General features: G+C 48.8%; 1 protein-coding gene across 2 annotated transcripts in view; it reads right to left on the bottom strand.

Moving 5' to 3' along the window:
• NFATC2 (nuclear factor of activated T cells 2) overlaps positions 1-23,222 on the bottom strand; it is an 85,000-nt gene that overhangs the window by 17,577 nt on the left and 44,201 nt on the right. For both annotated transcript variants that reach the window (XM_077187301.1, XM_054644321.2), the window contains exons 7-9: positions 17,624-17,679; positions 16,717-16,843; positions 14,492-15,184 (exon numbers count right to left, since the gene is read on the bottom strand). In XM_077187301.1, the coding sequence (XP_077043416.1) occupies positions 14,492-15,184; positions 16,717-16,843; positions 17,624-17,679 (876 nt within the window). The remainder of the gene's footprint in view (positions 1-14,491; positions 15,185-16,716; positions 16,844-17,623; positions 17,680-23,222) is intronic.

The following is a 23,222-nucleotide window of genomic DNA, read 5'->3' as shown; positions in this document are numbered from 1 at the left end:
CCAACCACACTGGACTTGTGCCAAAACAGGCCTGGTGAAGGGGAAGGAATATCCCAGGTACTACAAAAATGCCACATCAAGAGACCTAAACATGGAAGTGATGGGAAAAACCAGACTATTCCTGAGGCTGTGTGTTCCTGCTCTTCGGCCAAGAAGCTAAAATTTGCTCAAGCTGAAGTGGGTGGTTAAGCCTTGGAAACTTCAGAACAAGTTCATGCTACTGTGGGTGCTGGGAGAGGGCAGAAGGAGCATCACAGAGCTGGAAACTTCCCCTGTTTTGAACTGACAGCAAGCAGAGGCCTTGGGAGAGCCCCCTCAAGCAGAGCTGGGTTATGTCTCATGGCCAAGTCAGCAGCCAACATCCTGTTGGTGAGCTGGGAGTGTGCTCTGCCCTGGCTGGGTCACACATGGGTCACACCACGGGGCTTTCCTTGGGGTCCCCTCGGCAGCACCGTAAGCAACCCCTCAGCATGAGTAATCAACACTGAAAATAATCACCCAGTGTGTCTTTTTGGGCTGGAAATCACCACGGGGAGTGGACACAGCCAGCAGAGTCTGCAGAGGGTTTGGTCACTGCTGACCCTGGCTGAGGGTGGGATGACCCCCAGGAGAGACAGGCTGCAGCCTCCTGGCCACAATTCCTGTGACTCAGGAGGGTGACTGGCCCCACTGGGGGCTCCCTCCTTCTCATTCAAGGTGCTCAGAAACACCCACAGCTGTTTCCTTTTCCTCCCAATGGTGTGAGGTGCCCAGCCTGGCCCTGCATGGGAAGGGGCCAGAGAGCAACTGCTCTGGGCTTGGCTTAATTTGAGAATGTCATCTGCATCCAGCTGTTAGCCTTTTGGAAATCTGCTGGGCTTTGTCTGCCTCGTGTGGCTGATGCTCCAGCTGCACACCCCTGGCAGCCAGAGAGTTTGCTTGGAGGACCCAGACAGGAAAGCCTGTCCTGAGAGCACCCTAGGGCTCCCACTCAGGTGGGAATGAGGCTAAACTGCCCTGCAGTCACAGCAGGAGGGTGGGGAAGCTGCACAAATATGTACCCATCAATAAAACTGCAAACCATTACAGCATTGCTACCCACTTTCTGGTTTGCTGCTTTTTTGCAGTTGTTTTTGTAAAATCCCATCTTGTGATGGGAAAAATCAATGCTATCTATGATTGAGAAAGAGGACAGGCTGGACCAGAGTGCCTTGAAAGGGCAGGGCAGACTGCAGAGTTATGAGGAGGTGGAGGCTTGCTGAGACTTCTTTCCAAGGAACAAATCTTTAACGGGGTGTGGGTTATACATGTGAAAACAGGGTGATCAGGGGATAGAGCTTTACTACCTGAACAATTCTTCCATTTGACAGCTGAATATCAAATCCCCTACTTTTATCCACAACAGCTCCAATTCTACACTCAGTTACTCAGGGACATGGACAAAACCATCCATCACTGAACAGTCAGGTAAATACAAACCACCACTAACTGCAGCCTGATCACAAAATTGGCTTTCACACCTTTCCTGAGCAACCACAGGAATGATGTGGGGTGATTAATAACTCCTCATTATTTACTAAGCAAGCTATAAAAGAAAGTCTAAGTGATAGGAAAGTGTATTGGGAGCAGTGCTGTGCTGGGGGTGCTCCCCTGGCAGGGGCAGGATGGCCCTGGAGGCAGGGATGCTCTGCAGGGCCCTGGGGGGAAAAAGGGAGGCAAAATCCCCTCTAGAGAACCCCAACTCCTGCTGATGCTAAGCACATTGTACTTAAAATTAAACTAAGCAGAAAATACATAGTGTGGGCTGCCTGTAAGGTCACTAAGCCAGGGAGAAGGGACTGCTTTAATTTCCCTTTTACCTGGAAAGAAAAATAAACTGGAGAAAAAAACCAGTCTAACAAAATAACCCCACCACCTCTTCTGAGGGCTGGAAAAAACCTGTCTGAGAGGGGAGATAGGTGCAAACACCTCATTGAACATGGGCTGTTTTCCATCCCCCAGCAGAGGCCTTGCTGTGCTCTCAGCTGGGCTGGACACGGGCAGAGGGCTGGGCGAGGAGCAGGAGGACGTGAAGCTGGCTGTGCTGTCCAGAAGATGAAAACACTACTGCTGTTTATAGAGGGAAACCCAATTCGTCAGCCCAAATGAATTCCTGGGCTAATCCATGCAGGCTTCATGTTTTCCACCGGCCCCAGCCACTGTACAGACTATCTTTAGGAGGCACAGTGTGTTTGGAAAGGAGCAGCTGGAAAGAGGGGACGCTTATGCCAGCTTGGAAGGCTCTCTGCTATGGAAAAAGAGGAATGCTCTCTTGGGTCTCCCCACAAAATTAAAGCATCTTCATCCAGAGCAGAGCGATGCCAAGCACAACAAACAAAAGCGGCTTTCCCCAACTCTCCTGGGCAGCCTCGCTCGGGGCTCACAATGGTTTCCATAGAACTTGTTTTGCTATCACAACAAATTCGAGCTGTCCAGGCGGGATGGCCGCGCTGTTTTCAAAGACAAGAAAATTCATTTCCTCACTTCTTGCCCTGCCAAAGCATTTCTGCCTCCGTGCCACAGACAGGGGCTCCCCAGATAACCGAGCATCCGAGGGGTGGTGGGAGAGACCCCAGAGGCTGCTCCCTGTGGCACTCAGGGGCTGGGCAGGCTGCCCTGTGCTATCCCCAAAGGCTCTGTGGCACTCAGGTGTGGCACTCAGGGGCTGGGCAGGCTGCACTGTGCTAACCTCACAGGCTGTGTGTGCCCTGTGGCACCCAGGGGCTGTGCAGGCTGCTCTGTGCTATCCCCAAAGGCTCTGTGGCACTCAGGTGTGGCACTCAGGGGCTGTGCAGGCTGCCCTGTGCTATCCCCAAAGGCCCTGTGGCACTCAGGGGCTGTGCAGGCTGCCCTGTGCTAACCCCACAGGCTGTGTGTGCCCTGTGGCACTCAGGGGCTGTGCAGGCTGCTCTGTGCTAACCCCAGAGGCCCTGTGGCACTCAGGGGCTGGGCAGGCTGCCCTGTGCTATCCCCAAAGGCTCTGTGGCACTCAGGGGCTGGGCAGGCTGCCCTGTGCTAACCCCACAGGCTGTGTGTGCTCTGTGGCACTCAGGGGCTGTGCAGGCTGCCCTGTGCTAACCCCACAGGCTGTGTGTGCTCTGTGGCACTCAGGGGCTGTGCAGGCTGCCCTGTGCTAACCCCACAGGCTGTGTGTGCCCTGTGGCACTCAGGGGCTGTGCAGGCTGCCCTGTGCTAACCCCAAAGGCTCTGTGGCACTCAGGGGCTGTACAGGCTGTCCTGTGCTAACCCCACAGGCTGCGCCCTGTGGCACTCAGGGGCTGTGCAGGCTGCTCTGTGCTAACCCCAAAGGCTGTGTGTGCCCTGTGGCACTCAGGGGCTGTGCAGGCTGCCCTGTGCTAACCCCAAAGGCTCTGTGGCACTCAGGGGCTGGGCAGGCTGTCCTGTGCTAACCCCACAGGCTGTGTGTGCCCTGTGGCACTCAGGGGCTGGGCAGGCTGCCCTGTGCTAACCCCACAGGCTGTGTGTGCCCTGTGGCACTCAGGGGCTGGGCAGGCTGCCCTGTGCTACCTCTCACCCTGCAGGCTCCCATCCTGCCAGCCCGAGCTCGGGCACTGCATGCAGGTGGGGAACAAACCCCAGGCAGCAGGGTGTGCTCACTCAGGAGGACACCAGTGCCTGGTGCTGCTCACACAGACTCTGAGACCAAGGCATCGCTGCAGCCTCTCTGGCAGCAAGGGCTGGGTCATTTGCCAGGTTCTGGCCCCAAGGGCTGCACTGCAGTGTCCCCGTGGGAGAGGCTCCCTCCAGCCCCTGCACACACACACGTGCTCAGCAGCAGGCTCTGAAAGCAGAGATGTGTTTCTGCACCACAGACTGGAGGAGCATTCAGTGCTGCATCTAAACCAAGACTGTTATCTGAACAGCCTGAAATTCTATGAAGCCATAATCTTGATCTAAAATTTACATTGGTTTTGAAGAGCTAAGAAGTGTAACCAAGAACAAAACAAAGGGCCAGAGATACTAATTTCTAAAACAGACATAGCACTAGTTTTGTGTTTTAATAATAGCCTATAAAAATTGTCCTGAAGAAAAATTTGTATAAAGATCAATGGCATTTTTTAAAAAAGGAAACATCTCTTACAACACTACTAAGTTATTTGAGGGTATGAAGCTGCAGGATGGCCTCAGAAGAGCCCTCATGTAACCCAGCCTACCTAGCTGAAAATCAGGGTCTACCTGCTGGATGCTGCAATCTTGGACTCCTTTCCAAGGAAAGAGACAGCACCCAAAGCAAACAAACAAGGGTGCAGGAGAAATCAGATAAGAGAAAATGTAATGCAATTTTAAGGAAGAAAGATACACACCCAAACTACAATTAAAAAATGCAGCTGCTAAAAGTTCCCCTCATGTTTGCCTCAGTCCTGATTTAAGCCTGGATCTGCCTGATGCCTGGTGTGTCCAGACTATTTCCAGCCTTTGCAAACATCATTTGCACAGAATTAGAATGACTTCATCTGCAGTGACTTGAACTGGGGCACTTCCCTGAGTCCTAAGCTCAGATTCCTCTGCTGGTGACCAGGGGCAGAAGTAGAAGCCCACAAGCGGCTGATGAAGGCCCAGCAGTGGGAGGGATCTGACCCCAGAGGGAATGCAATGTCTGCTCCAGCAGCCAGGGCTCTGGCCCTGTGGCTGTGGAGTCTCTGGAACCCAGACCTCAGCAAAGAGCTGCTCCCAGTGACAGATGCTGAGCCCCAGGAGCTTCAACTGTCACAGTACGTTCACCACTGACCCCCATACTTATGAAGTGGTTCCCCCTTCTTTAAGGCACTCTCACTCTTTCCAAAGAAACTGAGAAACCACCTAAATAAACCAGCAGCCATCCATTGCAAATGTCACAGGAGTCATTCCTGTGTCTCACTATTTGTCCTACATTTGACTCCATTCATTCAGGGCTGATGAAGTCATTCATCATTAAGAAACCAAACCAAACCACACCACACCACAATTTGGGAACCTTTGACTAGACTGCCCTGGCAGAGCTGATCACAGGGAATGACTGCAAACTCACACTTCTCTAATTTACTGCTGCCTTTGCCCTCCTTGCAGAGAGTCAGAGCAAGTCACCACTGAGGAAGGGCCACGCTGCTGGCACTTTGCAGGGACATCACCCCACAGCTTGTGCAGGGTCTCAGCTTCACGCAGAGCACAGTTATCCACAACTATCCACGTGGAAAAATTCCCCCTCAGGTGCAAGCCTAGCACCCCAACATCCACAGGCAGAAGTCAACAACCCTTTTCTCACTACATCTAAATTGCAATCTCACTCTAAAGAAGCAGTGTTTGTTCAGCTGAAGGCAGAGGTTAGTCTATGCTTTGGAGTGCAAAGTTTCCAAACTAAAAATCCACAAAAGGACATGGCTTGATTAAAATGGGAACTGTGTGGATTAGGAGAACGTGTCAGAAGATGAGGAGTGTCAGCCTTGTTTGTCACTGGGTCACCAAGAGCTGCTCCTGGTGAAGCTCTGTGATCCTCAGTGCTTTGATTCCAGTTAACAGTAGCTGAAGATTTAACTCTTCTGTACCTAACACTGGCTAAATCCAACTCAGACCAAGTTCTCAGTCATTTGCAGACCATTAGTCATGCGAATTTGTAGGGATCAGAGTTTTAATTCCAAACAGACTGCAGCATCCCTTGGAGATGTGCACACAAACTGGAGGATATGAATGCTTGCAAAATTGGGAATCCTTGGATTTCAGGTTTTTGCACAGACCCCTCTTAGAGCGAGGAGTCATCTGTGAAATCCCCAGCTGGATGCATGCCCAGATTTCTGTGCTTGCAAAACTGAAGCATGGGGACTCAGTGATGATTCAGACACAACTGCATTGCTTATACATTTTAGGTTTCTTCTTGGTAAACACAGAAAAAGCTGCATTACAGAGTGAGAGTGTGAAAGCCAGCACCTGCCTGAAAATCCAAACCAGCAGCTGAAGTGCTGCAGGGAGTTTTATGGTCCCAAGTATTTGCTCTTCCCCCATCCCTGACTCTCCCCTGGCACAGCCAGGGATGTGCTGCTTGCTGTTCACATCACAGGAGCTGCAGTCACCTATTAGGTCATGGAGCACCTCGCACAGCCAGTGCAGAATTGTCCTGTACATTTGCTTTAAAAATGCCTCTAAGCACTCACTGCATCCAAATGTGAGCACAGAACTCCCTTGGAACTGGTGAGGAAACAGCAATAAAAGGGTTGGGCAGTGTAAGGCCATACCAGCTTCTGCTGGGCAGAAAAGCAGCTCTCACTGCTCTGAGTTCTCCCAAGAAAACTTAACTCAGATGGGACATTCAGATGATTCATCCTCATTTTCTTAATTTAAAAATGGCCAGAGATTTATCAATAAATACATATTATAAATTATCATTATATTTCTAGAGGTATAGTTAATTATAAATAAATTACATTATTATTTATAACAAACTATGAAAAACAGGTGGAAAACCCCCAGATTTTAAACTAATAAATTCTAGGTCTCCATTCTTGTGAGACAAGAGGTTTATACAGACAAAAAGTGCCCCACCAACTATCCCTGGTCCCTGGCAGGAGCAGACCTGAGCTGAGAAATTCTGCTTCTGCAAGTAATGCTGAGAATCCAGGCATTTTTCTACAGTAGAAGACTTTATAGCTGCCTTTCAGTTTGCACCATAAAAAGATTGTAGATCTTTAAGATGGTTATTCTTGCCAAGCATTTTATTTCACAACAGTTAAAAAAATGTGCAGATGTTTTCCAAACTTTTCTGAGCAGCAAGGCTCTGCAGCTGCTCCCAGCATTTCAAAGTGCAGCTCAAAAAGGACTCGAGTCCTTTTCAAGAGCCATTGCAGGAGGAGCTGAACCCTCCCAATTATTACATCGAGCTTTAAGGGGAGAAAAGACCTTTCCCCACCTCTGTGCATTCCTAGCATGAACTCAGTTTGTAGCAAATGAAGCTGTGAGGAGCAGCAATGCCAAACCCAGGCGTTCAGGGCTCATGAGTCAGGCCTCCAACAATCATGAGACTGGTTTTTCAATCATGCAATCCACCTCCCGCCCCAAAGTTGCATCAGTTTTGTCTGTCTCAATTTTGAAAGCCCAAAACATGCCACTTGTATTTTTAACATTTTGGTTTTTTTCCTCGGATAGGACCTGAAAAGATCAGTAAGAAAAGTCACCTGCACAGGGACTTGTAAATCGCCATTAATATTCCAAAAATGCAATGAAATTTGCAAAGAATTAGCAAGAGCCTCGAGCTGCCATGTGGATGTGAGCTAGTTCACTGATTAATATTCAATTACATCATGCTCATTCTGAAGGGGAGCTAAAAGGATTTTAGGATTTTCCCTATTTGTGAGGGCAAACACCCCCTTGCTGCAGGTACAAGGTCCCTCAGCAAAGCCTGCTCCTGGCCATGAGTCCAGCTCAGTGCTTCACCTGTGCTGGGAGTTACTGGGATTCATCCTGAGGTACTCAACAGACCAAGCAGGCTGAGCTCTGCAATGACAGTCACATAAAAATCCCTTCTATTTCCCCATATGTTCACATTGACTCTATCAGCTACCCCAGCTGAGCAGGAACAACCCCCTGCCCCTGCACAGCCACCCCAGCACAAACCCCTGCAGGGAGGGAGCTGCTGCTGTTCCCTGACTCTGCTGATCCCAGGCTTTGACACCAGCAGAGCTGTGTTTTCACCAGAATAGCTGTGTTAGCAAAATAAAATTAAAAAACAAAAAATCCCAACCACCTTAACCAGCCCAGCTCTGTGGTGAGCTGCTGGAGTGTAACACAAGCCCTGCTCGAGGTTTGCAGAGAGCATTTCTCTGGTTCAATGCAAAATGGAGAATTCAGCACTCGAATGAGTTCATCCCCTTTCCTACTTCACATGGTTTTGTTATAAACCATTTTCTAGCTGCACACCTCTCATCACCAAAGTCCCCGTTTTTAAAACCTGCTGTTAAAACTGTTACGATTTTGAGAGAATTTCTGTGTGAGGCACCCAGAGTTTTCCCAGCTTGTAGGAAGATCCCTTTTCCTCACACCTGCACTTGCTCACACAACAGCTTTGCTCAGTCTCCAGATTCATCCCAAGCAATGAGAATGTTTCTGGCAGGCTGACCCCAGTGCCAGAGACCCCAGTGCCAGATTCATCCCAAGCAATGAGAATGTTTCTGGCAGGCTGACCCCAGTGCCAGAGTCCTCCCAGCAGTGCTCACTGCTGGAAGCACCTGCAGCTCTCTGACAGGTACAGCACAACAGGAGAGAAAGGAGGCAGGAGTTCTGCCAGTCCCTCCCTTCAGTGCAACGTGATTTATGGTAAACACAGCACAGCCAGTGCTGCTCCAGCTCCTGCACACCTGGGGGCACCTGGAAGTCTGGGATTCTCCAGGAAAGCCACAGTTTCACCACTGATTTCTTGCCTCAGCTGGAGCCAAGTCCTTCAATAGCTCTGATCCTGCTTCAGCCATCTGTGAGAGCTGGGGACAAGCCTGTCTGCCTCCTCCTACAGTGGAATAATTTTAATTCATTACCATTTCCCTGCACTGGAGTGAAAAATGTTATTGCTATTATCCCTTTAAATTGAAAGTGGATTGAAGGAATAAAAGTAAATGTATGGTCTATTTTGGCAGATGCCTCCCAACAGATGGGTGTCTATGGTCTCCTTTGTAAGAGCTGTCTGCTGCCTGTGATTCAGACTGTCTAAGGAATGCCATGAGCTTGGACTAAATGGACAACAAGTCTGGGAAAGGACTTTATTGTGGTTTAGAAGCTTTCAATTCCCAACTGCACGAACAAGCTCTTTTTTTCAAGTAACTCTGCCAGTATTTCAAAACTATCATTGCAAATGGCCTGATGCCTCCCAAAAGCTGAGTGCTTTCAGCTGATAAGAGGCAGCCTTCAAAGGGGGACGTGCCTTGCACCTCAGTGCCCTGAGCTGGGCTCTGCTGCCCAGGGAGGAGGCAGCAGTGCCCCCGTGCAGCCCTGGGCTCCTCGTGGGCTCTGCATGTTCCTGTGTGCTCCATAGGAAACGCTTTGTCACACAACTGCCTGTGGGCACTGCCTGCACCAATTAAAGATTCCTGAGCTCCAGAACAAAGAGGTGCCAGTGGAACGATGGTTTTAATCACTCAGTTCATGTTCTTCCTTCCTCTACTGCTGATTTGGGATGTAAGGGTTTTTCTTTTTCTCGCTTTGTTTTGGTTTGCATGCTTTGAGGCTGCTGGGGAAAGGGCAGTCTCCACACGGGGCTGGATTTGTCTGAGCTTTTAAACACTGAATTTTTGCTAGAGGTGAAGAAGAAGAGCAGATGGAGCCTGCTATAACAACACAAATACTTAATTCATATTCAGGTATGCAAGTGTAGGGATTTTTCTGAGAATCCACGTGTGTGTAACAAACAGAAATTAATTAATTCTTAACTGTACAAGAAGGAAGGATAAGGTATTTTTTAATAAAGGTAAACTGAAGTGCAGGGACGTTGAATACTTTGCTGAAAGACCAAGCTCAGACTGAACCCAGACCTTCCTCCTACCAGACTGATCCTTCTACTTCCTGCCAGACTTGAGGGTTTTGGGAGCAGAACGATGGCTTTTCCTCTTTTTACACTGCCTCTAGAAAAGCAAGGCACAGGACAGGGCATGGAGATCCTAACACAAACCCACAAGAGTAGTGATCCAAAAATAAAGCTGCAGTGTACTGAGGGAGTGCTGCAAGGTCCCAGCAGAGAACAGAAAATCTGTAATAATGTGAGTCAGAGCTTCAGGAATGAGCCTAATGAATACATAGATTTGCTAGAGTGTTTGAGCAAAATGCTTTGGAGAATATACAGGCTTCACTCTTAGTCAAACTCTGCCTGAGCAGAAGTGACCACACCTTCTATGAAAAGGAGTTCTAATTAGAAACAGAGCATGGCTTTTTTAGATGCAAATTGTTGCTCGAAACTGAACCCCAGCCCATTTGCAGGACTCAAATTCACCCTGTCTAAAATGCCAGCAAACAAGAACATTCCCCTCTGCCCTGTCTTGCTACTTGACTCTGCACGGACACAAGATGGAAACAACTTCAAACCAACCAAAAATCTGCCCCTAGAGCCACCAACCTCCGTGCTGTGCATGGGCTCAAGACAGTGTTTGGAGAGAAAAGCAGCTGCTCTCAGGCAGGCAGGACCCTGGCCCTGCCAGAGCAGCCCCAGAGCTCAGAGGGGCTCCCTCTGGAACCCCCAGCTGCCAGAGGTGCCTGTGCCACCATCCAGGGGCAGGGCCAGCAGGATGCTCAGGACAGGCCAGAGCCCCCAGGGCTGGCTGGCACAGGGAGCTCTGCCCTGCAGCAGCACTCTGGGTTTGCTGCAGGCACTCCCTGCCCAGAGAGAACAGAGCTGGCCAGAAAAGAAAGCTTCCAGCTGAATGTGAATTGCATATCACGGTACTGGGGGGACAGACTGAGGGTTTTCTTGTTACTGAATGAAAGAACACAGGAAGGAAATGCATGGATGAAATGTAACACACTCTGAGGAGTACTGGATGAGCAAAACTGCACACTGAACACACAGCTTGTCATGGAGGGGATCTGAAGAGCTGGGTGGTGTGAGGACCACACTGCACATCCTGCACAGCCGCTTTCTAAAGAAATATCTGACGTGTCTCGAGTTTTCTGCGAAATACCTGAGCTCACTATAAAACATCTCTGCTGATCAGCAGCCTGATAAACCACTACACAGCATCTGCCTTGCTCCTCTCCTCCCCAGAGGACATCACTGTGCACCAAAAATAATTGACAGCTGCTGTATCCAGCAGACTTGGGAGTGTCAGATGTGGTTAGGCAGTTACTATTTGAATTATGACAATCATTTTTCTTTGCAAAGATCTCAATCTAAGGCAGGCAAGCTGATAACACTCAAGCCATGATCTGTGTGTGGAATTGAGCCTCGTGTCTGAGTCCCAGAGGGGGAACTGGCTCTGCAGGAGGAGCACAGACAGTGCCCCAGCCCAGGGTATTGCAGACAGTGCTGCAAAGAACTACATTTTGGGCTGGGTTTGTGCTTTAAAGAGTTAATCTCAGTGCTCTGAGGGCGCTGCAGGAACTACATTCTATTTGTCAACATACTGGTGTGGTTGTTTGGGTAACTTTTACCATCATGGGCGGTTTGGTTATGAACAATATTAAGATGAGGCCTCGGCTGAAAGGAGCTGATGACTCTGTCACCCCATGGCTTTCACTTGCATTTGAGCCTGGTCCCTGCTTGCCAGCACTAGCCTGGACCTGATGCATCCCCAAGGGTCTCCTGGCCCTCAGGGACACTCCTGCCCTGGTAATCCACAGTAGTGAATCTCTGAGGCAGAGGTGTGTAACAAAGGTTTCCCTGTCACTTTTTCATGAACAGCCCCTCCTCTGGGGACTCTTCCCAGTATTTGCTATCAGAAAGTTACAGATGTATCTATTTTACAGAGAAATATGGAGGGGTATGCGTGTGAAGGCAGTCCTGTGTGGAAATGCTGAACTTGCATCAGGCCCTGATGGGTACACATCCAAATCCACCCTCTGACACTGGGGAGTGGAGCCTTCCCTCCTGCAAGCCTGTTTTGTCACCCTGGCTGGGAGGGCAGGGCTGGGAGGCTGCAGGAGGCACCGCAGCCTGGGCTGGGCTGAGGCTGCACAGAAAGAGGAGAAGAGGGGCCAGAGTCTCCTTCCAGAAAGCAAGAGGCAGCTCTGCACATCTGCAGCAGGGCCAGGAACCAGCTACAGCTCTGCTGAAGTGGTCCCCAGGGGGCTGGGGAGGGCACCAGCTGGGCACCAGGCACTCCTGGCACATGCAAAGCCCATCTGAGGGGATGCTAAATCCTTGCCATCACCTGCCTTGGGCTCCAGGCTGGTCTGGCTGCACTCCACCTCGAGAGCCCCCAGGCCTGGAGTCCTCCTGCAGAGGGGAGAGCAGCTCTCACCATTCCAAAGCAGGTTAAATGTGCTGAACTCCCAGTGCTTTGTGCCCTGTGGAGCAGTGAAGGCTCTGAGCAAAACCAAGCCATGCTCTCAGGAAGGACAAATAACCTCTTTTTACAGCAGGGAAGAGAAGACAACAATGAGGGGTGCTGCCAGCAGTGAGTTCAGGGGGCTGAGAGAGGTGCAGAGAAAGGACAGTGGTGTCAGCTGGGGGATGCTCTGCTCTGGGCACTGCCAGGACAGCCCCAGCACCCTCAGCGTGCCCACCCTGACAGGCACCAGCTCCAGGAATGAGGAACTGCCAGCGTGGGCCATGCCCAGCCCACTCCACAAAGCTCAGGACAGAAACAAAGCCCAGGACACTGAGGCTGTGGGTTAACCAAGGCAGCGGGCAAGGGCTGCTGAGAGGAGGCACCAGAACAAAGAGCCAAAAGCTGGATGTCAGCAGAACTCTGGAGAAAGGAGAACAAGGCAGGGGCAGCAGGAAGATGGGGGAAGGGAGGAAGAGCAGAGGGAAGTGAGAGGCAGCAGCAGTGATTGCCCAAGAGCCTGGGCAGCAGCAGCAGCAGCACTTGGCTCATGCCAAGCCTGCCTGGGCCAGCACCAGCTCCGTGTCTGTCCGTGGAAATCACTGCAAGGCCTCACAGCTCACTTTATCTCACAAGAGCTCTCTGGATAAAGGGGATTTAAGGGCAAAGCCTCCATAATCCTTTGGGTTTGCTTTCTTTTAATACCATAAAGCACAAACCCAAACTTTCTAGTCAGGAAAAACATGGCTTTTGTTATGTTCTGAGTCACTTTTCCCCAGCAGCAAACAATGTGGCTTTTCAATTCAAGTCCTGAACATTTCAGAATGAAATGCTTTGCAAAGCCCTAAAGTAAATCACAATTCTCCAAGTCACACTTCCAGCTGATATAAACTCACTGAGGTCAGTAAAGAGACTGCATGTAGCCCATCCTGCCTGGCCTGACTTGGGTGGCATGATTGATAAAGCAATCCCTAGCTGAAATCAATTGAAGATGATGCAGGCAGCCAAGGAGAAGCCTGGGATTTCATTATTAATTGCTGCAGTTCTCCTAATGGCTCCCTTAGCAGGGGGGCTGAGTGCATTCTGGGTGAGCTGTGCTGCCCTTGGGTGTCACTGGCCTGATGCAAAACTCAGCAAAATTAACTTGGCAGTCTATCTTAGGAGTTCTTTTAAGTGGACTGTGGCTTGACTTTGAAGATAGAATCTTGAAGCAAAAGCAATCTCTTTTCTTTCTTTTACAAGGTGTGTACCAAGTATTCTTGGAAATGTGGAAGAATCTCTCAGCTTCTCATCTTAAAAACACCCTAAACAACAGAGCTTTGTTCTCCTGTCAAAAAGATTCTCTTGCCTCGTTATTATGCCCGAGTCCCTGAATGAAAAGTGAATCTCCCAAGTTAAATGAATCTCCTGAATCTCCTGCTCAGAGAAGGGAAGCAGTAAAAACTCTCCAGATTTTACTGCGATGGCACCAAAGCTGCATCACCCGCTCTGCAAACACAGTAACAGAGGAAACCATCCAACCTCTGCCCACAGACCCAGCAGTGAAGGCTGCACACGAAACAGAGCACTCAGGACCCAAGCTGAGGAAAGCAACACTTTCACAGGCACAACTTCACAATTACTCCAGTAAGTGCAGTAAAAATCCCAAACTGTTGGAGCACATCCTGGTGCACACCCAGGAGATCCAGCTGCCACTGCCTGCACTGAGAGGGGAGCAGAGCTACCATTTGTGACAGCCAGGTCTGTACTTCCTGCACAGGAACATCCTGCATTTGCAGCAATAGTTCCAGCAGCCTCACTCTGCTCCCACCAAAATCAATGTAGGGTTTGCTGCTGCTCTCTGTGATTGCTGTGTCCAGCTGCACTATTAATTTTGCATTGATTTCCTCCTGCCAGAAACATGCTTTAATAAAAGAACCAATCAACCAGACTGCCAATGGCTGCCTACCTAAGAATAAGCAGGATATGTTCAAAGAAAGCTTTACTCTAACTTATATTCATTCCTAAAGGCTAAATCAGCTGGCTCACAACAAAGGAACAGCATTGTTTAACTTATCAATGTCCCACTGTTCATCTAGAACATCTGCAATGGTTTTGCCTGCAGCACTACCCCATTCATTACAGGCCTTGATAGATTGCTCAATGGGCTTTTTTTTGGTACAAAATGTACAAGAGCATTTTTACAAAGTGGACTTTGCCCTGATATGAAAAAATATAATAAAATAATGAAGAAGTAATTTCAGATCCGCCATTTTCCAAACTGGCAATGGAACCTTTGGCAAAGGGAGACAAAATGGGACCAGCTCAACGTGGCACAGAGCAAGCAGAGGGGTCCTGTGGGTGAGTGGCCAAAGTGCTTTGCCATCAACCAACAGTGCACCTAATGAGCGACCCAACCCAGCCTGAAAGCACAGCAAATGTCCACAGCCACCAACATCCACAGCGTGCAACAGGAGCACAGGCAACTCTAACCTCAGCCCCTCCCTCCAACAAAGCAGCCCTGAGAGGGGCACAGCACTCACCATCGTCCAGGTAGGCCTGGTCCAGGTTCTGCTCCTGCTTGATGGTGACTCCTGCAGGCAGCACGTCCTTGTGCTCGGTGCCTGGGGGCCCGTTCTTGGCTGCCCTGGTGCCCGGGGCCGCCTGCTGCTGGATCACTGTGGGGTACGAGCTGGGGCTCAGCCTCTGCGCCTGGCCGCCCTGGGGCTGGCTGGACCTCGACACGCTGCCCGTGAAATTCTCACAGCACATGATGTGCTGGAACTCCTGGTGGCTGCCACACCTCAGCTGCTGGTTGGTTGGAGAGTAGTGGATGACAGGAGAGGACTGCTGGTGGCCCGGGGAGTGCTGCAGCACGGCCGCGCTCTGGGCTGGGGAGCCGGCGTGCACCAGCACGGACCTGTGCCCGTCCCCAAGGGCAGCTGGCGTGGCCATCAGGCCGGGCTGCTGGTAGCCCAGCTGGCTGGGGCTCAGGCTCTTGCTCCTCTGGTAAATGACAGCCGGGTTCTGCTGCTGGTACCGCGAGTCGGGAGAGGAGAGGCCTGAGCGCAGCTGCTGGCAAGGAGCCATGGTGGCCACGAGGCAGGAGGGGGACTCGGTGGCCAGTGTGTGCTGTGAATAGTAAGGCTGTGTTACTGTCCCCAGAGCACTGTGCACTGGACTGCAGATTAGGGCTGGATCATAGTCATCAATGGGCTCTGTTTTGATTGATGGTACTAGAATAAAGCATGCAAAGGACGTTATTTGTAACGAGCTGAGGAGAAACAGAGAGGTTTTCCTTGAAGCAATAAGAGATTTAAGCCTTTTACAAGATTTGTGTGTCTAAATTCATATGTCACAAGCACTGAGTTTAATAAATCACCCACATGCAACCACTGCAAAGATTCTTCAAAGCACTCTGTGCTAAGAGGTTCTTAAAAATTCGTAAATGCACTAATGAAGCACAAATTGCTAAAGCTGAAAAATTCAACACTTCAGCTCCTGTTTTAATTCATTTAAGGGCCATTCTGGAACACAGACAAAATAAGAAGTCATAGATAGGTGTTTCATGCAGTACTTCCATCTCAAAGGAGACCGAATCAATAGAAATCCCAGGACATAAACAACTGCCCATCTTTCTGTCCAACATCTAACCAGTGCCCAAAGGCAGAGCTGAATATTCTAGAGCTTTTGTCTCTGCTGCACAAAGTTCCCTCAGTGCTGAGAGCTGAAGACCTGTCTGACACCATCTTTTAAAAGACCATGATTTAGTAAGGGTTGTATGAATCCTGGTGGGATAAATGATGGTCCTCTACATTTCCAATGATTTTTTGGTCAAATCTTCCCCAAAACTCAATACAGAAACACCACACCACCACCATGTAGTGGTCATGCAAAATTCCTGTCTGGAAGTAAAGCTTCCTTCTCCTAAGTGGTGTATTTTAGGTTCTATATTGAGATGGAAGTGTGCTTCTCAATACTGTTCCAGAGCAGAACAATTTAGCAACTGAACAAACCCTTCACATTGGTGATACCCAATGGAGTTCATAAATTCAGGGAGAGGACCAGAGATTTTCAGGCTGGAGGAGACCAAAATAAGAGTCTGAATGAATGTTCGCCTTTCCTTAGAGACCAGTCAAATAAAGACATCATTTGAAGCTTGCATAAAATCTGGTGCTGTTATTTTATGCTTTCTGCTTTCCACAAACACAATACTCTGGTTTTCTCACAATAATTTCCCCCCAGCCAAAGCTGAGAAATTCTGGGAATCTCATTAGTAATCCTGCTGCATTTATTGTGACATGGCTCACCAATCCCCCAGAGGAAGAACATCACAAAAGCATTCATATTTTTCCCAGCTAGCCTCACTCTGAAGAATATATATTGCTTGCCTTCCTCCATCCCAAGCCCTTTCCCAGATCTGATGTTTTCTTATTGCTGGACACGTCAGAGAAGGCAACACTCATGGTTTTCAGAGGGTCACACCACGTCCCAGACTGAGCCTGTTCCCACTGAGGCTCTTGGCAAACTCCCACCAAGTGAATGGGGCAGCATCAGCCCACAGCCAGAATAACAGATCACTGACACCCCAAACTGATGGAAATTCCTGATCATAAATCACAGGCATCTTTTAAACCAAGCAGCTGCTGAGGGCTGAATTGAATTAGCAACATTTAGATCCTCAAAGAATGGCAAGAAAACAACAGAGCAGAAAATCAAACCCTGCTCATGAACTTGGATAACAAGTGGCTCTGTCCCTGAGAATTACCTGGGTGATAGGTGAAATGCTGGGGTTGGCTTCTTTTCCTTTTGCCATTGATGACATAGAAATTCACCTTCACGGCGGTGCGGATGTGCTTGTTCCTGTACTCAGGAATTTCCACAAAAAGCATGCTCTGAAAGAAATGACACAGGGGACAGCAAGGGATCAGCACCTGAGGCTGGCCAGGGGCTGCAGTGCAGCTGCCCTTGCTACACCTCCAGCCATGACAAGAGGAACCTCCCTGTTCATCCCTATAAAGAAGAGAAAAAAGGGGCAGAGGGTGAAAGACCAGCAGCTTTTTGGCACTGACAAGTTGGTTTCTATGGACTGTATCCCTCCTGAACCTGGAGAGAAGTCCCAGCTACAAATAAAACATGAAATGGTGACAAATGCAGAAGCTCTGCTAATCCCACAGTGCCTGATAAAGGAGTGTGCACTGCAGAATTCCCTCTTTTTGTCAGAGTAACTCAATTATTCTGTAGGCTTTGGATTTATCCACAGGCAGACCCTGCTGCCTCCTGGGGCACCATGGCCCATGGCAGAGTCACTGCTGGCTCCTGAGAGCTCTGCCTGCCCAAGCAAGCCAAGGGACCAGAGGGGCTCCTTCCCTCCACAGAGCACTGGAACTCCTGCAGGACAAACCCTGGCTTTGGACACAGCAGCCAGGGCTGGCCCGGGGGCAGCATCCTGCAGAGCCTGGGCTGGCCTGGGGGTGTGCAGGGCAGAATCCAGCAGGGACTCCCTTGGGGTGGCTCTGCTGCAGGAATCAATCCTTCCTGCAGCACATGCACTGCTGCAGCGTGTGGCACTTGGTCATCGTGGCACTGCTGCTCTTTCTGCTTCTGCCCTGCTCTTTGGGAGCTCCCCTTGAACACAAGCTGGACAGGACACCCCCCTTGTGTTTCATACTCACAGGCTGGCTCTTGTCTTTGTCCACTGTTGCCTCCATTTCCCAGATCTGCTGCCCATCTACAAGAATATCACAACATTAACCTCACTGTGTTGTGGTTTTTTTTTTTAAGAACTTATTTAAAAAAAGAACTTATTTAAGAAAAGAACTTATTTAAAAAAAAAAAGAGAGACAAATCAAGGGCATTAAGTTAGCAAAGCTCTCAAAATGGACTTAATTTCAAGCACCTTCCCAGTCCTAACTGAAAGCAGCAGCATTTCATTGAAACACATCACTGAACACTTCTCTCGCCAGGAAAGAGCTCACATACATATTAAAGTTCAATGTTTATGTAGAAATTAGCCAAACTGAGGAATGAAATATTTAGCACAGGTGCAACATCTGCTTTTTACCAGGCCTGAGTCCAGCCAGCCTGACTGGTGGAGGGCACCTGAAGGTCACACAACTTGTGAATGGTCACACTGGGTCAGCAGCTCAGCAAACTCTGCTGCTTTGAGCCAAGACCACTTGGATTCCCACAGAATGCCCCTGACAGCCCTAAAGCCGTGGTGAAGCACCAGATATTCACTGTACTCAGTGCAAAAGCACTCCTCTGCATGTGGGACAGCCTCTGCCCTGAACCCCTGCAAGCTCTGCTGCCCTTAATTATTGCATCCATGCAGCTCATCTCCATCCTGAGTTACACAAAACTACACTAGAGAGAAAATAAAATGTGATCCCCCTGTATGGAGCAGCACCACAGTAACCCCTGTGCTGCAAGAGTGTGTCAGCAGTGACAGGACATTCATTTACAGACTGGGTGCTTCCTCTGGTTACAAATATTCCTTAAATATAGAAACATTTTTTGCAGTGCTTTCCTTCTTTATTTTTTTTAGATTTTAATCTTTATCCCTTTGATTTTCACATTCCATTGAGCCTTTTAGCCAAGCAATTTGCAGAAGAAAAGTACTGATGGGAGGGAAAAAAATTGCTTCATACCTTTCTGAAAGCCTGCTTTTAAACTGGCCAGGGGACACGTATCCCAGTGACCTGGTGGACTGGGAATGCTGCAGCCAGGAGCTGCTCTCTGCTTTAGGGGAGCAGCTCTGCCTGCTTTGGGGTTCCCCAAAAGGGCAGGACAAGGGGGAAAATCTCCTAAACCCAGTCCTTCTCACAGAGCTTTTTATTTTTCCCAACTCTTGGAAGTTCTGCAAGAGCTGCTTTTGTCCTCTGTTATTTAAGCACTTCTGCTTCTGGCAAAAAGGGAAATGAAAGAGTATTTTTAAATGCATTTTGCATTTCTTCTGTTGTTTGCTCTTTGTTCTGTGCTGGGCCCAGACAATGAGCTGACAGATGTGCCAGGCTCTGGGGCAGCCTCTTCCCAGCTGTGGCCAGGACACAGCCCCAGGGTCCCTTCTAGGACAGAACCTCACCTGTCCCATACCTGGACAGCTCTGCTCACACCCACTGGGCACAGGCAGCTTGTCCTGGAGCTCACAGCTCTCATCCCTCCCTTGGGATGGGCTCCTGGGGCTGCTGTGGGGCAGGGGGCACCAGGACCCTGCTGGGCTCCCTCACCCAACCCTCCCTGGGCCATGGACACAGCCAGGAACAGCTGCGAGTGTGGCCCCATCAGGAGATCCCAAAGAGTTGGAAATGTGGCCCCATCAGGAGATCCCAAAGAGTTGGGAGTGTGGCCCCATCAGGAGATCCCAAAGAGTGCAAGTGTGGCCCCATCAGGAGATCCCAAAGAGTTGGGAGTGTGGCCCCATCAGGAGATCCCAAAGAGTTGGAAATGTGGCCCCATCAGGAGATCCCAAAGAGTTGGGAGTGTGGCCCCATCAGGAGATCCCAAAGAGTTGGGAGTGTGGCCCCATCAGGAGATCCCAAAGAGTGCAAGTGTGGCCCCATCAGGAGATCCCAAAGAGTTGGAAATGTTGCCCCATCAGGAGATCCCAGGCTTCCAGCTGCAAGGAGGGAACACTGAAAAACTCTGAATTTTCTTTCTCTTTTTTGAAGTTCCCTCCTGTGAGTTGTTCTTTTCTAGCGCGGGGCTGAGCAGCTGCTGGGGCTGGGATGGCCTCAGCAGAGCTGTGTGTCACTGCACAGCCCAGGGACTGCTGCAAAGGCATGGAAAACATTCCATGGTTAATGTCATTCAACATCAGCCTCCACTCTGGCCACTGCCATACTCCATCTGTAGCCCTGTTAATGCAGCCAACTCCTTGCTGCTCTTGAGACAGGAACAGGGAAGGGGGAGCCAAAATACTGGGGGGGTTAATCCAGCAAATCCTTGTCTCACTATGAGGTAGGGAATGCTCTAAGGGGAGATTCCTGTTCTAGGTGAGCTCTGAGAAAAGAAACCATCACAGTGTGTGAGGAACCTCCCCACAATCCTAAACATCCCAAAGGATAAGTTTTTAGAGTTCTGTGAGGAAAAGAGGAAGGAAAAGGAAACAAGAGAATCCATCATAAAGGGAGAGCTCTGACAGAGACACACATGGGAGCTGTCTCAGCAATGCCACATGAAGATGGCCTGACAAGGACAGCCAAGAAGGAATATTTGACACTGGTTTTGCTCCAGGCAGAATGTTTTCATCTTTGTTTCTGTACTGCTAAATTCAAACAGTCTGTGCAGATACAACAGCACTAACTTCACAAAGAAGGTGGAAATCAAAAGGATTTGTTGGTCCAAAATGCATAAACTAAAGTAGAAACGGGCCTCCAAGTCATGTGCCACATCCAAGGAGCCTGTGGAACACATGCAACCACAACCACAGGGGATTTGATTTAGTAACTGAGCCACTGAAATTGCACTAAAAGCTAATGAAGCCAACCATAAAAATCAAATGATGTTCAGGCTGAGTCCAAAGTCTGTGTGGGTCAAAAGTAAGAATGAGAAAAAGCAAACAAGAAATAAATGTATTTGGGGTTATCATTCCAACAATGATAGATGCTTCTGTTTGGATATATTCCATATTTGTGGCAGCTAAACAGGTTTCTAACAAATCTGTCAGCAGCAGCAATTGCTGTTCTTTGAGCCCTGTTGGATTTAAGCACTCTGCAGTTCACTCCCTGACCTTTATATTCAATATGATGATGTGGCTCCATCTGTCTCACTGCTTCACTTCAGCTCGAGACAATCAATATTTGCTTTTCCTTTAACTGCTCTGGATGTGCACATTATGGGGAGCTTTTGGCAGGAGGATGAGGGAGGCTGTGAGGAAAATGAAAAATACAACTGCATTCACAAGTCTCTCTTTCTACTTTAACCTATTCTTTTTCCTGGTAATGAAAAGAAAGCTTTTGGTTATGCACACCCTGGGAGCTAATGGAGAGCAGGAGGAATAAACTGAGAAGTCTCAGGATCATTTCAGGAAATTCTGAATAGAGAAAACCTGCACCAAACTGTCAACACATTTATCACCTTTACAATGTGCATAAATGCAAAAATTTTTAGGAGGAAATTAAAGTGGGGGCTTGGAGAAAATCCTCAACAAGACCAGGATTCTTATTGTAAGGATGTACTAAAAATCCTAAGGCTGATGTGACAGTGGAGCACAGCCCCAGGGCAAAACCTGTCACACCCAAGGCCCTTCCCTGGAATCCAGGTGATGCCTGGGCACCAGAAATGTTTAGCTCTGAGCAGGAGGCTGTGCTCAACCCTCCAGAGATCCCTTCTGCCTGAATTACCCCATAATTCAGTCACGCCACAATGGGACAGACAGCTCCTGCTTGGAAACACAGGAGCCTAACCCCAGCTTGATTAATAATTTAATCCAAAGTCTACAAGTGCAGATAGCTGCTGATTGCATAGAGTTCAAGCTGCTCCACCACGGACAGGACAGAAAGCTGAAAGGATCACTGGGGAGTCCAGGTCTGTGTGTGTGGTGCCTTTCAAGCTGTGCCTCCACCACAGGGAATCCAAGCCCTGCCTCTGGAAAGGGCAGCAGTTGCACTCAGGATGATAAAATATTCCTGGATTTAGACCCTGAGGTCTTACCAGCCACAGCTGCCTCATGCAGTATTTTTACTGTTGTGGTTCCCTGCTCATTTAATGGTTTGTCTTAGTTGGCAAGTCTTTAACACCACAGGTCAGTGAAATGTTCAGGAAATAGAGATTTTTGTGCTGCTTCAGGGCTATGAGACTTAGCATTAAACCCCGATGAGAGATCTGATTGTGTCAGCACTCTTTGGGGGAATGAATGAGTTGTTGGAAGAAAGTAATTCTACCCTTCCTAACCCAAACTGCCATCATACCAAAAGTCCTGCTTCAAACTGGGGGAAATCAAAATGTCAGGCTGCATTAGGAACATTTGGGGTGATTCTCTGCAGTCCCTTATAGGACCCTTTTTAATTAGCCAATTAAAGGTTTTCTGAACCAGTTACAGCCTTTACACATTATTCAGGATCCCTTACTCATGACTTTGGGGTCAGTAACTAGCAGGGAAACAAACTCACTGCTTTATTTGAACAAACATGACTGATGGACTGAGAGGCTCAGGAAATGTTCTCTGCAGTTCTCTGCAGCTGAAGACTAAATATACTATTGTGCTGATTCTGGATGGGATTCCACGCCTGCATGTGATTTGAGGCCTGCAAATGTACACTGCTTTTCAGTCAAGCATTACACAAATTACTTAATGAACAACCTGTTACTGGTTCCCCAGAGAAAGCCAGCCTGGTGACCAGAGGGGCAGGGCTCTGAGTGCTCAGTTCTGCACATTTCTGCACAGTTCAGCTCTGCACAGCTCCCCCTGGGCCTGCAGGAACTGTCCCCATGCACTCTGATTCTTGGAAGGACTTCCAGAAAAGCACAATTATCTCTGTCAGCTTTTATCAGTAGATGACAGACATCTCTGGAAAACAAAGGAGGGTTTTTAGAGCTACCCCAAGAACAAAGGGAGGGCAGTGAATGATTTCCAGTTGGACAAAACCACCCTGGGCAGCAGAAACCTTATGAGGAACCCTCACTCAGAATCTCTGCTGCTCTGGACAAATTCCAGACAAATTCAGGGACAAATTCTGATTTTAGCTGGGAACTTACTCTGCTTCAGGCCAGCACAAGGCTGCTCAGCATCTGGTCCTCAGCAGTTGTCTCCTTCTAAACTCTTACTTCAAAACCATTTTCAAACTTTACAGCAAACACAACATGAGTGTATTTAAAACTCATGAAAAGCAGAACTATTAAATTTATCCCTGAGCTTCATTTTCATGGATTTCTTTTTCTTTCTGAAGCAAGACTGCCCACTGCAGTTAATGGAGCTCTGTTTGTTAAGAGCAGAGGCCAGTGCCTTTGCTGCACTGAGGACAGAAGTTTGAGTCACCAAGGCTGGAGATACAGGGCAAGGTCTGGGAGGTAAAAGGGCAATGGATTACTCATCCACCAGCCAGCCCAGCCCCAAATCTGACATTTTGCACAGTGAGAACAAGTCTAGAGGCGAATTCTCCCCATCTATTGTTGAGGAATTCAATTCCCATTAAAATAAAATATAAATACAGTAGTTGAACAGTGAAGCAGGAGGAACAGTATTTCATTCCAGAGCTCTTCCAAATGATCCCTTATGCCAATTCATCAGAATAGATTTGTTGTTTTTTTAAGATTGTAAGTGTGTTTGTGTGT

Source organism: Agelaius phoeniceus, chromosome 17 (assembly GCF_051311805.1).
Source record: "Agelaius phoeniceus isolate bAgePho1 chromosome 17, bAgePho1.hap1, whole genome shotgun sequence".
NCBI lineage: Eukaryota > Metazoa > Chordata > Aves > Passeriformes > Icteridae > Agelaius > Agelaius phoeniceus.
Note: the sequence above shows the minus strand (reverse complement) of the source record. Positions and strands in the feature narration are given on the sequence as shown.